Source organism: Peromyscus maniculatus, chromosome 4 (assembly GCF_049852395.1).
Source record: "Peromyscus maniculatus bairdii isolate BWxNUB_F1_BW_parent chromosome 4, HU_Pman_BW_mat_3.1, whole genome shotgun sequence".
Classification (NCBI taxonomy): Eukaryota; Metazoa; Chordata; class Mammalia; order Rodentia; family Cricetidae; genus Peromyscus; species Peromyscus maniculatus.
In genome coordinates, this window is record NC_134855.1 from 117,781,020 (window position 1) to 117,796,322 (window position 15,303).

The following is a 15,303-nucleotide window of genomic DNA, read 5'->3' on the forward strand; positions in this document are numbered from 1 at the left end:
GTTCCCTCATGTTCTCATCCCCCATCCCCTCCCCTCTATTGCCCCCTCCATGGGTTTAAAAATCTTGGACGCTGTCTTTGACAATTCAAAATGCATCAGCCACTATGACAGAAAGATGCCTATTTAGGTTATCTAAGGAAACCCAGAGCAGGTGACATAGAAAAGCTAACGGCATGTACTTGTGGTGACAGTTATTTGCAGGATTTGCTCACCTGCCTGCCTTTGTTTCCTTCTATGTTGTCTCTTCCACTGAAGGGTCATGTATGAAGAAGCATTTGAAACAGGGAGTGAATTGTATAAGCCGCTATGAAAGCACATTTTTTGTCATTTTCACACTTAAAACTTTTGATGTTAGGAGGCTGAAGAAACACAGTACAGTTGGTAAAATGCCTCCCAGATCCCCAGCACCCATTCGAAAGCACAAGGTGCACATCTGTAATCATAACAGTCAGATCCTTGGGACTTTTTGGCCAAACTGATGAGCTCCCAGTCCAGTGAGAGACTCCTTCCAAATAATAATTAAAATGAAGAGGTAATGAAGTTGAGAGGGAATGGGCAGGATTTGGGAGAAGTTGGAGGAGGGAGTGCAGGGTGGAAATAGTGTAAATACAGTACTTACTATGAAGTTGTCAAAAACCATAACAAAATAAAGGGAAGGCAGCTGACATCCATGCCTGCCTCCACATGCATGTACACACACATATGCATACACAAACACATGCACACATAAACACAAAGTAAAATTTTAAAAAATTTAGGCCTTTGATATTCTTAAAAATTGAGATTTCTTCCTATTTCTACCTATATGAGATCAAAATTAATCTCAAGCGAGGTGTAGGTTTAAATATATTATAACAGCACTATCATCTGTAGTGCTCGGTACAATGTAATTTTAGCCATGTAATGTGCAAATAAGGCTGACAAGATAGCTGAGCAGGTAAAGGCACTTGCTGCCAAGCCTGACAACCTGAGTTCAATCCCTGGAATCCCCATGGTGAAAGAAGAAAATTAACTCTAAAAAGATGTCCTCTGACCTCCACACATGTGCCATGGCACACATGCCTGCTCATATACAAACACAAAAAATGAATAGGTGTAACACTTACAGCATACATTTAAAGAATATGTCACATTATCTTGTGGTGCAAGGTTTATACTTCCCCTACATTGTCCTTTTCATGCACTTGGGAGATTTTGGTACACAAGATGTCATATTGCTACATCCAGTGCAGTGGTAATGCTTATCATCATTATCATTATTATTGCTTCACATACTGAGTTCTAGCCTGCAGCAGCTCTAAAATGCTTTGGGGGTTACATACCCAGAGGCTCATTATATAAAATACAATCATCTATATTCACTACAGTAGTCTAAGTTTTAAATTCAGAAATGTTCCAGGGAGGCCCCAGATTTTCGTAATGAACCAACAGTCATACATTTTGCTCAACATTCTTTGGCAAAACTCACTTCCGTCGGTACAAAGGGAAACATATTGACAGTGAAATGGTCTTCTGGGAACCCTGAAAACTGGCCTGAGCTCATGTGTCAGGTGGTCTGTAGTCTAGCAATAAAAGCACTTGACTTGTTTCTCAGACAATTCTGTGCTCTCATCCTGTGCAGTGCCGTGGGCAGCCTTCCATAGGGTGATCAAGAAGGCAGAAAGAACAGCCCCTGTTTTCAAACTTTCTCAGCTAGAAAGTTTGCCGCCTTGTAACCTTCTCAGCAGAAATCAAAGGGGGAATCTTGCCTTGCCCAAGCCAGGGGGCCAGAAGGGTTGTGTGTTCAGTAGGTTTTGCAGTCTCACTGCTTTGTTTGATAGCAGGCATTCTGCACGAGGCAACCAAAAGGCATACAGCTAAATAACAAGATGGATGGATAAATGGGTGGACAGTCTGGTTCAGTCAATTTTTTCCTGGATTATGGCTAGAAAGTTTCTATGCTGCTGTCAGCTTCCAGCCTAACATAATATAGCAGCAAGTTCTTAAGGCTAAGAACAGACCGGAGGCCTAGACTTCCCTGTGAGTAGATCCACTCAGCAATTAAGATTTCCTGCAGAGATCAACAGAGCCCAAAGAGAAAAAGAACTCCCTTGGGGGTATTTGCCTTTTTAATCTGGCTTTGGCTCTTAGAACAGGTGATTTGGACTTTGAGCTTAATATTCTGGCATCATTACTGAGATTAACTTTGGAACAAACAAAAAACAGAAGGATGAAGAGAAGGGAGAGCTTATAAGGTTTCCCTGTCTCAAGAGCTTTGTAGTCAGTCTGATGACTGATATCCTACAGGCTGTAACTGCCCTTGAGGGTCTCTTACCTCCTTGCTCACCTCTTATCTGGTTCCTCTCAAGGTCAGGCAAGAGTTATTCCTCTTGTGCATACCTGTGTGTATTCACTCATAAATATTATTTTAAATGAGGAGATCCTTGCCGTTACTTACTTCTCATTTGAGGTAACTGTAATCTTCACTCCTGGAGTTTGGATTCTGCAAGCCCTCAAATCCTGCTCTTCAAATTATAGTCACTAAGTCTCCCTTCTTGAAATGTCCACAGTTAATGCTGCAGTTCATTTTTTAAAACATATATGTTTACATATAATAAATAGTATTTCTCTTGTCATTGTATCATACTAGCTGTTTGATTTCTAGTCCAGGAACTTTGCAGATCAAGGAGTGCTTATCAGTGCAAACTTCTTTAATCAGCATCACAGACATCAGCATTCTCTGCTGGATATCAAAGGCTCCTTACTGACAACTATCTAATCAGTGTGTCAGGTTCCATAAAAGCACACACTCAGCTATGAGGAACAGCAAGCAATTTTCTGTTTCGTGGTCTGGTCCGTTGTGTGGGAGAAAATTTAATCATCCTTTCCTTTATAGCATTTTAAAAAGAAGTCTACTAACCATATTCTTTTTTTTTTTTTCCGGCAGGATGATTCTAACGTTTCTCTGTTAACTTTTTTTTTCTTTCCCTAAGTGCTTTTGGAAGGTATTTGCTTAAGAAAAAAATCGGGGTGGTGGTTGTTGGATTTCCAGCCACTGCCTTGACAGAAGGTCGGGCTCGCTTCTGCCTTTCATCAGCACATACTAAGGAGATATTAGATGAAGTGAGTATCCATCTACCAACAGAATCACTATTTCTGGTACCCTGGATTCTTAGCAAGTACTTATATTGAGCCATCTTGGGGTTCTCTAGGGTGGCTTAGAAAAAGAAAACTAATGACAAATGAAACTCACTGTTAAACTTTTAAAAAGCAAATGACTATGGTATGTCAACAATATCTAACAGCACACTCAAATCAATGGATAGAAAAAAATCCATTTACTGAAGATTTGATTAAAGACAAAATTTTGGTTTCATAGAAAAGACTAATATCAATGAATTTTTATAAACACTGATATGTATATATCATATACAAAACCTGGAACAAAAAGATTACATAATATCGACAAACTAAATTAATAACAAAATAATGATAATTACAGAAAGAATAAATTAACCATGGGAAGAAAATAGGGAACAATATGGGAACATAAAAGTGTGGGTGAGTTATCATAGTGGTGAATATTCACAAAGAAAGTGACTTTTCAGATGGGCCTTTTTAAATAATAATTATGGAGCAACATTTAGTCATTCTGACCATTAAAGCAACATGATCAGCCACTGTGAAATAAGTGTGACAAGTGAGTTAGAGAGGAAAGAACCTGGAGAAAAGGAGATGAAGTCATTTGAAACAAAATAAAACTTGACAAGAGCTCCAATGGTGATGGAAACAGCAATAACAGAAATGAATCTATGAACACATACTATGAATGCATGAATTGCCAAGATTTGACAAATGGTTAGAGGTAGGGGATGCCTGAGCAGAGAAGACCAAAGGTAACTCTCTAGATCTCTGGACTTGCTGAACAGAAGGATGAGGGTGAAGCAGTAAATGAGAGAAGACATAGACTAAGAGTCAGATCACCTTCAATGAGAGTGGAGGAATAAGGTGAATTCTGTACTCTACATTAAGCGCATGGGCCTATGGACCATTGATGAAAGTGAAAATGAATTCTAGAGCTCAGAAAACATTGCAAGCCTAGAGCTACTGTAGTTTGTGCAGCTCAGGGGATGATAAAGTCAAGGATGAAAAGTCTAATTGTTGAGAAACAAGCAAGAGACTCCAGGCCAAACCCCAGTGGAGCACATATATTCTGAGACATGGAATTGCAGGTGGGAAATAGGTGGGAATTTAGGTAGAGATAAAACTGCCAGGAAGGATGTGGAATACTGTACTGTTAAGTACACTAAACACCAGTTTTCAGAAAAAAAGGACCAAAAAGTTACCTAAACACAAGAAAGTTCAAATAGGGTAAGAGATGAGAAGAAACTGTTGAATCAGCAATTCCTGGGAGCTCAGTGTTCCTTAGAGTGTGTGGTTTTTTTTTTTGTTTGTTTTTGTTTGTTTTTTTTTTTGTTTTTTTTTGTTTTTGTTTTTTTGCTTTTCGAGACAGGGTTTCTCTGTATAGCTTTGCGCCTTTCCTGGATCTCGCTCTGTAGACCAGGCTGGCCTCGAACTCACAAAGATCCTCCTGCCTCTGCCTCCCGAGTGCTGGGATTAAAGGCGTGCGCCACCAACGCCCGGCAAGTGTGTGGTTTTATGGGAAGTCAGGGAACAGAAATGAAAGCATAATGGATAAAAAGCTGAAGAGTACCATTTGAGGTTGAGTCACACTCTAGAGAGAGAAATGGGGGGTCTGGGAGAGAAGAGAGAGAGAGAGAGATGGGGGAGGAGGGGAGAGACAGAATGGGAGGAGCAAGAAAACAAAGAGACAGAAGGGGAAGTGATGAGAGATAGACAGACAGACAGACAGGCACAGATGGGAATGAGAGGAAAGAAAGACAGAGATAGAGAGACAGAAGAGGGAGGAGAGGAGAGGGAGAGAAATAGAGGGAAAAGATAAGAAGAGAGGACAGAGAGAATGGGGAGGAGGAAGGGAAGAGAGTGGAGGAAAGCTTGTGCCTGGTTACACAAGAAAGTCAGAAGACTGTAACGAAGAAATCTTACAGAAACCAAGAAGAAGATATGAACAGTGAGTAAGCTCCAAAAGGTGACAGGAATGGGATGGATAACAGAGATAACTTCTTTATTTCTTGTGGTCCAAACAGCATTAAGAACTCAAGAACAAGCAACTCTGTAGTAATAAGACCCTGGGCTCCCTTTTACAAATTCTTCATTGCTATGGAACACCTAACATGCTGGGAGCACTGATAGATCAACTTGGCAGTTATGTCTGCGCTCACACGCCCATTTTAATGTAAACATGTGAGCAGTGATTTAATATTACATAAAGTGAGACTCGAACCTGTTGACTAGTCAGGGGTCTAAGGTAGCAACTGGACATGTACACCCGTAGAATATAAACAATATTCGACCAAAGCAGTCAGAGGGTTGGGGAGATGATGAAGTGGGTAAAGTGCTCGCAATCTGCAAGCATGAGGACCTGAGCGTGAATTCAAGGCACCCACATGAAAAACTGGGTGTGGTAGCACGTGTGCCTCTAATCCCAGCACTGGAGAAGCAGAGATCGGCACAGCCCTGGAGCTTGTTGACTTGGTGAACTTCAGGTTCAGTCAGAGACCCTGCCTCAAAAATTAAAGTGGAAAACAATACAGCAAGTATTGGCCTGGCCTGTGCCTGGTCTCCATGCACAGGCACGTGTGTGTATGCCTTGAATGTGTGTGCTGCATACACAAGAACACACATACATATGCAAAACACCTACAAAGGAAAAGAGAGGAAGAGGGAGTCATTCAGAGACCAGGTTGGGGACAGAAAAGACACAGGCTAGTATGACATCTTCCTTTTCTGGCTCCTTTGTGACAGCTCTAGCTTCCCTTCATCATTTTACTCCCCAGATAAAGATGATAAATATACAACCAGCCAGTGGCTTCTTGCTAATACCCAAGGCAGAATTTATGTCTGCTTCATTAAAATCACCTTCAGTGTAAACCCACTGCGGTAAGAATTCCCTCCCTTCTAACCCCTGTCCCAGAAGTGTTCATACTCTTCCATACTTAAGCAAGAACTTTAATATAAAACTGAAATATGTGTGGTCTAGATTATTTGTAAGTCTAAGTTGTGTTATTCCATGGAGTGTAGACATGGGCTTTGTTTTCTGATTTGTTTTGTTTTATGAGACAAGGTTTCTCTGTGTAGTTTTGGTGCCTGTCCTGGATCTCTCTCTGTAGACCAGGCTGGCCTCAAACTCACAGAGATTCACCTGGCTCTGCCTCCCGAGTGCTGGGATTAAAGGCGCGCACCACCACCACCCAGCTCAGAAATGGGTATTTTAAAAATGAGTGTTGGGAGTAAGTTTTGAGAGGATTGAAGATGCAGCTATTAGCTCCAGAAATGTTCTATTTTGTTGGTTGACTCTATTATGAAGACATAATCTCCAATGTATTTTGCAACCCTATTATTTTCTTCTATAAGGTTATATGCAAGTCTTAAAATAAATAAATAAACGGTTAGACAGGTCAGATATCTAAGTTCCTCTCCTCACACTTCTAAAATAAAACATTTACAATGCTGAGTTGTGGGAGACTCACTCCTACTTTTCCCCCAGGGGACTCTTGAGGAGAGAGGGGTGAGAAATGTTTAGATAGAAAGATAGAGGGGAGAGAAACTGACAGAAACACAGAATAACCTCCGGAGGGTCTGGGTCAACATCCACCGGCCCCTTCTGTCTCTTCTAAAGGGCATTTTATAGGAATGCCAAGGGGTGGGGCAAAAGACCTCCCCCTAGTTCAGCCAAGTGCAGACCCTTCCAATCACCTGTTAACCATGCACGTGTCAAGCCATCTCTTAATGGAGCCCTGCTGGGTAAAGCAAGCTCAGATCTTACTAGGAAACCTCTGTGGGCCTTCACATTGAGTTAAAGCATTAAATAAAAGAATTACCACCCAATATTTCTCTAGCATGCTTAGGGAGATTAGGTCAGTTGGTAAAGTGCTCACAAGAGGACCTGAGTTCAGTTCCCAGAACCCACTTAAAAAAAACTTAGAGTAGTAGCATGTGCTTGTAATACCAACACTGGGGAGGCAGAGGGGAAAATTCCTGAGACTTATTTAGCAGCAAGCTCAGACTAGCAAGAAGCCCTGTCTCAATAAACAAGATGGATGACTCCTGAAGAATGACAGCCAAGGTTGTCCTCTGACGATCACATACATGTGTACACACATGCACATACACCTATACACCTATACATGTATACACATACATGTACCCACACAGACAAATTGATTAATTAATTAAAGTTCTTCTAGGACTTACAAGCCAAACCTAATGACATGGATCTTTGCTGGCAAAACATTACTATGGGTCTCTGGGAAGCTTGCCATTAACCTAGGCTCTGCACAGTAGGCCATTTTGGAGTTTTTTGGGTTTTTTTTAATCATATTTTTTTATTTATTTTACAATACTATTCAGTTCTACATAATAGCCACAGATTCCCTTGTTCTCTCCCTTCCTGCCCCCCTCCCCTTCCCCCCAGCACACCCCCCATTCCCACCTCCTCCAGATCAAGGTCTCCCCCGAGGACTGGGATCAACCTGATAGACTCAGTCCAGGCAGGTCCAGTCCCCTCCTCCCAGATTGAGGCAAGCGTCCCTGCATAAGTCCCAGGTTTCAAACAGTTATCTCATGCAATGAGCCCAGGACCTGGTACCACTGCCTAGATGCCTCCCAAACAGATCAAGCCAATTGACTGTCTCACCTATTCAGAGGGCCTGATCCTGTTGGGGGCCCCTCAGCCTTTGGTTCATAGTTCATGTGTTTCCATTCATGAGAAAAGGAAGAAACAAAGAGCTAAAGAGGCCCACAGAAATCCACAAAGATACCCCCACAAAAGACTGCTGGCAATGGTCGAAAAACAGCCGGGACTGACCTACTCTGGTGATGGGATGGCCAAACACCCTAATAATTGTGCCATAAACCCCATCCAAGGACTGAGGAATCTGGATACAGATGTCCACGGCTAGGCCCCGGGTGGAGCGCTGGGAGTCTAATTAGTGAGAAAGAGGAGGGTTTATATGAGCGAGAATTGTTGAAACGAAGGTTGGATAAAGCACAGGGACAAATAGCCATTTTGGAGTTTAAAGATAACTTATGGAAGGGTATCTCATTGCAGGTTTTGGAAGTTGTTGATAAACTCGGTGATCTCCTGAATGTGAAATACTTCCCACTCAAGAAGTCAGGACGCCCTGCACTCTCCAATGAGAAGAGTTCTGACAGTGAAGCAAGCTTTGATGAGATGAGCATTGAACCTGAAACATAAGTTTCCTGGCATAATGAACGGAACATAAAGACTGCCAGAAGACTTTCTTCCTCCTTTGTCTCACAAGGAATATAGCTGTATTTTACCCTTTCCTCGGGACAATTTTATTTTCCAAACCAGCTTAATTGAGTGAGGGAAATAGTCATTTCTTTAATGTCTCTAACCTGCTGCTACAAAATCAAAATACACATCAAATTCTAGATTTACATTTTCCCTCTCCTTGGCTGGAAATACACAAATGCACACTTGGAGTATTTTTTAATGGCAAGGAGCTTGTGTTTTAGCTGCTACTCTCCAGGTTTTGAGTCAGACCCTTTCAAGGGCTCCGACCAAATGAAAGGATTTTGATTTTTAACTGGATAATCTTACTGTGTGTTCAACTATGCCATCTGCACACATGAGAAAAAGGGACAGAGAGGAGCTTATTCTCTTGCTCAACCCATACCAATACCAGGAACAGTTTGTATGTATCGTGGGAAGTTCCAGGAAGGATGGAAGGCAATGCTGTTTCTACTGTTGGCCACCTGTCAACTTTATCCAAGGTCAGGTATCAAAAGACATAGTTAATGATTGGGAGAGAATGCAAAACTAGCCAGTGGTGACTAGAGGTGTCCTTGAAGCCAATCTCTTTTTTTTCTTGGTGCTCTCCTACACCTTTGTTGTTAAGCTTTTGGGGACTGGGAAGTTCATGGCTCTTGTCTTCTAGAGAGGAAGAAGGAAATTAAGCACAAATCAGTTTAGGACCCAGACTAAAACTGTAATATTAAAACAATTCAAATGATGCTGGTGCCATACAGAGTGGGTTTAGCACGTTTGGCCTTAATAACTTCCCATTTTTCTACTGAATTCCGAGTGAAACTCAATTTTAAAAAAATTTCCCAACTTACACCAGAAGAATGAACTGGTCCAACAAGGTATTAAAAAATGAATTCTCTCTCTCTTCCAAGGCTATGTATTTGTAGATACCAGGTCCAGTAAATAACATCCTCCATGGCACATCTACTCAGATTTGGTGAGAAGACACACTTTTGTGCATCTATGATTCATCCCTCTCATGACACACAAAAAACGACACAAGCATCTCTGAAAAATTAGTCCTCTGCTAATTGGTTCTAGTTGGTATGGAAAAAGCCAGTGGAAAACCTTATCTTTAACAAGCTCCCAGATGGTGCCCAGACTTGGAAACTCCAAAGAGCAGTGGTGACCTTTTAGCCAAGCTTCTGTAACAGTTCGAATGAGTTACAGAACATTCCACTCCATCAAATGACACTGTAAACAAATCACTTCAAAAGAGCTTTGGCTCTGTGTGACACAGATGGGCTCAAGCTTTCATGCTGTGCACAGAGACAGAAATTCAACCTGCAACACCAATGCTTGATGGAGCAACACTGATGCTCAAAGAACGTTCGAAAAGAAAGTGATACCTTTGCAAAACTTTTTAAAAAGTATAGCCCCCTGGTGGATTATAATTTTTTTTAGTGGATCTCTTGGGGTTGGAGAGATGACTCAGCAGCTGAGAGCATTTACTGCTCTTCCAGAGAGAACCTGAGTTCAGTTCCCAGCACCCAGGTTGGGTTGTTCACAACCACCTGTATCTCCAGCTCTAGGGCATCTGATGCCTGTGGCTTCTGTGGGCACCAGGACTCACATGGGCATATCCACACTCTGACCCACACACATACACATAGTTAAAATATAATTTTAAAAAAAAATCAATCCTTTAAAAAAGTTCCCAGTTCCCAGTTATAAAGTGCCTCAGAAGTGGTGAAAAGCTATAGGAATGCTGTGATGAAGAGGAAAAGAAATGGGTACTATGTGTGCAGCTGCCCATCTGAAGACTAACCTGATAACTAGTCCAACTCTTCTGAGTGAACTGGTACAGCATTACTTCTGCAGAGAAAACACATATCATATAGATGCATAAAGCAAGAAAGATATGTATGTCTTTTCTTTTTAATATGTGCATTCAATGAAGTTGTTCTTAATAAATCACTGAACAAAATGTAGAGTACCTAGAGTTCAAAACAGGAAATAGGCAGTAAAGAGGGCAGAGAGAGATCTATGCTTCTAACAGTAAGCATCCCCCTTCATCTCTAGTTCTGTCTGTTATCATCATCTATGGTGTCATACCTGCCCTAAAATTTTAAACCACCAGAGGGATAGGTATATTCCTGATTAACAATGCTCATGCCTTTTACTTGCATGGAGGAATTTGTGTTCTGTTCATCATGGAGAAGAAGTTACTTTCCTGCCCAGCATGCAGAGCAAGGAGGAGGTTCTTCCTTTTCATTAAGATCTGAGGATCTTGGAGCAACTTGTTACCTTCCCATACACATATGAAAAGACTTACTTTTTGTCAGAGTCTACAGTGAATATACACTTAGGAAAAGAACTGTAATTCCAGTACAATGCTTCCTGAGTGAGGAGAGACTCTGACTTCTTTGAGTGGCAGTATATATAAAATAGAAAGTATATATATATAAAATAGAAAGTTGTGAATTGTAAGAAATACTGATTTTTATAAGAAAAGTCCTCTAAGTTAACTAAGACTGATTTCAATTTGGTAGTAACTACTGAGTTTCATTAATCAGAGTTTGGATCTGTTGGGATCAAGGACTCTCTGAATTATAGTGTTTTATATCCCATCTATCTTATGTGCATGGTACCCATATACACACATATATATGCATGGACACTTTTACTCTTCTTTGAAAAAGAAGAAGAGAATCAACAGCTAGATGAATATCTGACTGAATGACTGAGAGATAGGTGTTCTAGAAATCAACTTTTGGGGAAACAGAAGCTGAAGTTTCCAAACTGATATTTGTAAGGAAGAAAATTTTGCATAATGAAGGAATGACAATCATATCATGGCATGACAGTGTCATGGATACTTAGCTTTACTGCCTTTCAACATGTTTCAGTTTGAGAGAGACCATAGACTTCAGAATTTATTTAGGAAACTTGTTAACATGACAAACCACGTGGTTCACATCAGACCACCACTGAATCTGATCCCAGTGGTTCCCAGGACACTACATTTTAACAAGCCTCCCCAGGTAATTCCAACATACGCCAGAATTTGTAAACCATTATTAGAGCTTTTGGTAGACCAATTGGCTCCTATAACATAGCAGGGAACTTTTCTGATTCTTTGTTGATACTAGTAAACTGAAATGAATTTAGTCCATGCTTCTCCTTTCCTTCTCAATGGGCCATTTTCTAAGAAATGTCGGTCTCTACGAAAAATAGACCCAACATTGAAAAGATCTTCACAAGATGCCCCCGTTCCCCCTGTATTTTAGATTCCTACTTTTAATATTCTCCTTCCCTCTCTCCATAACTTTAAAAAGAAAAGCTCAACCTTTGACCATTACAACTCTTCAGTCGAGTGCTATTCTTGCCAGATCCTCACACACACAATGCCTCTCTACATCTTCTTTCACAAGTAACAGATATATAAAATTCTAGCTCTTACCTTAAAATCTAAGTTCTGATGAATACTTGAACTATCTTAAATATACACTTTGATTTATAACAATAATAATTTGGAAGATAGTAACAATGTATTTGTGTTCTATTCTTTTCTAATACCATACCCAGTTGTGTAGTGTTTTGTAAATCAGGAAGAGAGTATTTCTTTGCTTTGGGGGAGATAACTCATCAGTAATGTATTTCCTATGTAACATGAAGATCTAGATGAGCTTGATCCCCAACACTTACATAAAAAGCCAAGCATGGTGGTATAAGCTTGCAATCCTAGCTCTGAGAAGGCAAAAACAAGTAGATTCCTACCTAGTCTTATCAAGGAGCTCCAGGTCCCGAGAGAACCTCTCTCTAAAAATAAAGTGAATGGTTCCTGAAGAATAGCACTCAAGGTTGACCTTTAGCACGCACACACACACACACACACACACACACACACACACACACACACACAAGAAGAGACTATTTCTTGGCAATTGTTGTAGTATATTATTTTGTAGCATTGTGAAATACAGTATATAGGGTGTGAATATGTTTATGTTTCACTGAAACATTTGAGATGACCAGTTCACTTCATTCTGCCTGTAAAATGTTACTTTAATAAACAAATCACTAAAATTGACACTGTCAAAATCATAAATGGTTTTGTGTTGATGTGATTTAAGTCATTCTGGGAGGAAAAGATGGGTAGATACTTGCCTCTAGGAATTTCACTAGAGGCAATTAGTGGAGGTAGCTATAGCTAGAGAGACATATAATTTCATGAGAACCAATTGTGCATAGATCCTTCCAGATCCTTCAGTGACATCACAATGGGAGCTTGAAATTGGCCATAGTGGGAAACCTGACAACACAGAAATGAGTAAATACTACAAATCATGGGTTGGGGGTCTGGCTTTTCCTTTTATTATTATTAAGAATCTTTTTATTCATTTTACATACCAACCACAGATTCCCCTCTCTTCCATCGTCCCCTCCCCATCCTTCCCCCCTCAACCCATCTCCCATTCCCTCCTCCAACAAGGTAAGGTCTCCTATGCGGAGTCAGCAGAGCCTGGTGCATTCAGCTGAGGCAGGTCCAAGCCCCTCCCCCTGTATCTGGCTTTTCAAACTTTAGCAGCAGACCACCAAAACCAGACACTGTGGTACAATTAATGTACAATAGTGTAATCATTATATATTAATGAGAAAATGTACAGTTAGATTATCCGTTACCACTAACTCAAACTGAAGGAACAAAGCTAGCCTCCGATCAACCAAACAAAGCTCCCAGAAGAGGTGTAGGGCAAGGCATTAGCACAAGCAAGACGATTATGTTCAGTTGGAGATGATTCATGTGGCCTATCATTTAAGATTCACTGCTAAGAGAGCCACTTAAATTTTATAATGGAAAAAATAAACAGAGTAGAATAGGATAGCATGATGAATCCAACACACCTATCATCATGCTCTAAGCATTGTCACTTCGTGACCAGGCTTTTCATCTTCCCCTTCACTCTTCCTCTCATTAGATTACTTTAAAGTGAACCCTGGAAATCATTTCATTTCATGACTAAGTATTTCCTGGAGTCTTTTGAAAAGGCAGTGATGTCTTAATTTGTTCCTCCTTTCAACCTCATTAAAATACAACTCTTTGGAATAACATCAGCATTAAAATGAATCAAACATGAACCCTTGCTGTCTCTATCTCCTTAGCTTAGTTGTGAATTCTATGGTTCAAAACTAAGACTACATTCTGAAGCAGGTTTATAACATCCTGAGAGCTAATAAGCCAATTATCTTTAGACACTGTACTAAGCACTCCTACACACAGAGTCTCCTGGGAATTGTTGCATAAATTTGCAGAGATTTCTTGGTAGGCAACAGTATTCATCATTCATTCACAGAGCAGAAAGAGGAGTTCTAAGACTCTGGTAGTGCTTTCTTAGGCACATGTCCTCTTCCTTACTAAAGCAATTTTCTTTAAGGGTTATTTCAGTTAATCTTTGTAAAGGTAACTCAATCAAAAATCAGGGAACAAGTCAAACCAGTCTACTTGTTGGAAAAAGCTGACGCCTATGCCAGTTCGAGATTAAGAGAAGACTTGTGACTCTAATTCTCCTTGCAGCTTTTGGTCCAAATGAGGAGCTGAAAGCCAAAATTTGCAAGTCAACTGCACCAAAACCTTATCATAGAAATAAATCAGTAAAATACCTAACAGAAGGTCAGAATAGATGGAAAAGAGGATTTTTTTTTTCCTACAGCATGAAACAGTACTGCCTTTTATTCAGGCCAGATGCTAATTTTTATATCAAAAATATTGATTGAAGGGACTAGTGATCTTGGCTCTCACCCAAGTTTATTCAGGATCTTTCTTAATTAGGTTTGGGTCGGCTGCAATGCCCATGGCCAAGGGTAAGTCTGGCTCCAATCACCACGTTGTGCTCTCTACTTCATCACGGGCCAAGGACTAAGGCAAGGAAATTGCAGCTTCTTTGTTTCTACAGCCCAAAAGTTTGTTTTTTTCCAGATTTGAAGCATGCATGGAGAAAATTTGTAAGGAAGACCAAAAGGAGCAGAGTGGCGATGACTTAACTGTGGTGAGATCAGTCTACCCTGCCCCTTCCCTGTGATCCCAAGTGGGAATAAAGGTGCATGGATGAAAACAAATGGGTGGCAATGTGAGGTCACAGAAAAGATCTTGGCATCCTGTAAATGAAAATTTTTCAATAAGCTTAAGTAGTCAATCAGTCACTGAGGTTTTATTTTTAAAGATAAAATAATTGCTTGTACAACAATGCATGATTTCCCTATAACATGTCTATTTTGTAAATAATTGCAGGTGTCATCTATTTTTATAGTGTCAATACTAATTTCACATAATTTATACATATTTTTTAAATGTCACATACATAAAACATCAGTAAATCACAGTCACAAATTATAGACACCTATAACAGTGAATTTTCTACTGTGTAAGGCAGTATGTTGATGTTTAAAAAACATATATATTCAAATAGTTATGAAGAATTTTTAACTAGAAAAAAGTTAAGTAAATCTTCAAAGTAAAAACTTGTAGAAGATTTTATTAATAAGACAATTTTAAGTAGAACCATTTAATATTAGACACTTCCTACATAAATGATTCTATAGCTACTACATATGTCAGTCATCCATACATTATACAGAAAAATTGAAGAGGAAAAGCATTCACTGGCAGAAACAGACAATTTTCAGAGAGGAGAAGTTTGGAGATGTTCTGGGTGTGAAGCATGTAAGTTAATCTCACCAAGATATACCCATAAGAACAGGCTGACTAAAATTGAAACAATTCACAAAAACTAAAAGTTGTATAGCATTTAAATGTTTGATGATATAAATCATTAGAAAACAAAGAAGAGATATATTTAAATACCCCTTAGACTACGAAGCAAAGGACAAACAAAAGGATGAAAGAAGATGTAAAAGATGCAGGCTATGAATAAGGAAGGCCAACATCCATCAGATAAGTTAAAATGCAT

At 39.9% G+C, this 15,303-nt stretch overlaps 1 protein-coding gene across 1 annotated transcript in view; it reads left to right on the forward strand.

Moving 5' to 3' along the window:
- Sptlc3 (serine palmitoyltransferase long chain base subunit 3) overlaps positions 1–12,443 on the forward strand; it is a 130,776-nt gene extending 118,333 nt beyond the window's left edge. The window contains exons 11-12 of the mRNA XM_006983675.3: positions 2,973–3,102; positions 8,171–12,443. Of these exons, the coding sequence (XP_006983737.1) occupies positions 2,973–3,102; positions 8,171–8,317 (277 nt within the window). The 3' untranslated portion in view covers positions 8,318–12,443. The remainder of the gene's footprint in view (positions 1–2,972; positions 3,103–8,170) is intronic.
- Positions 12,444–15,303: the final 2,860 nt, after the last annotated feature.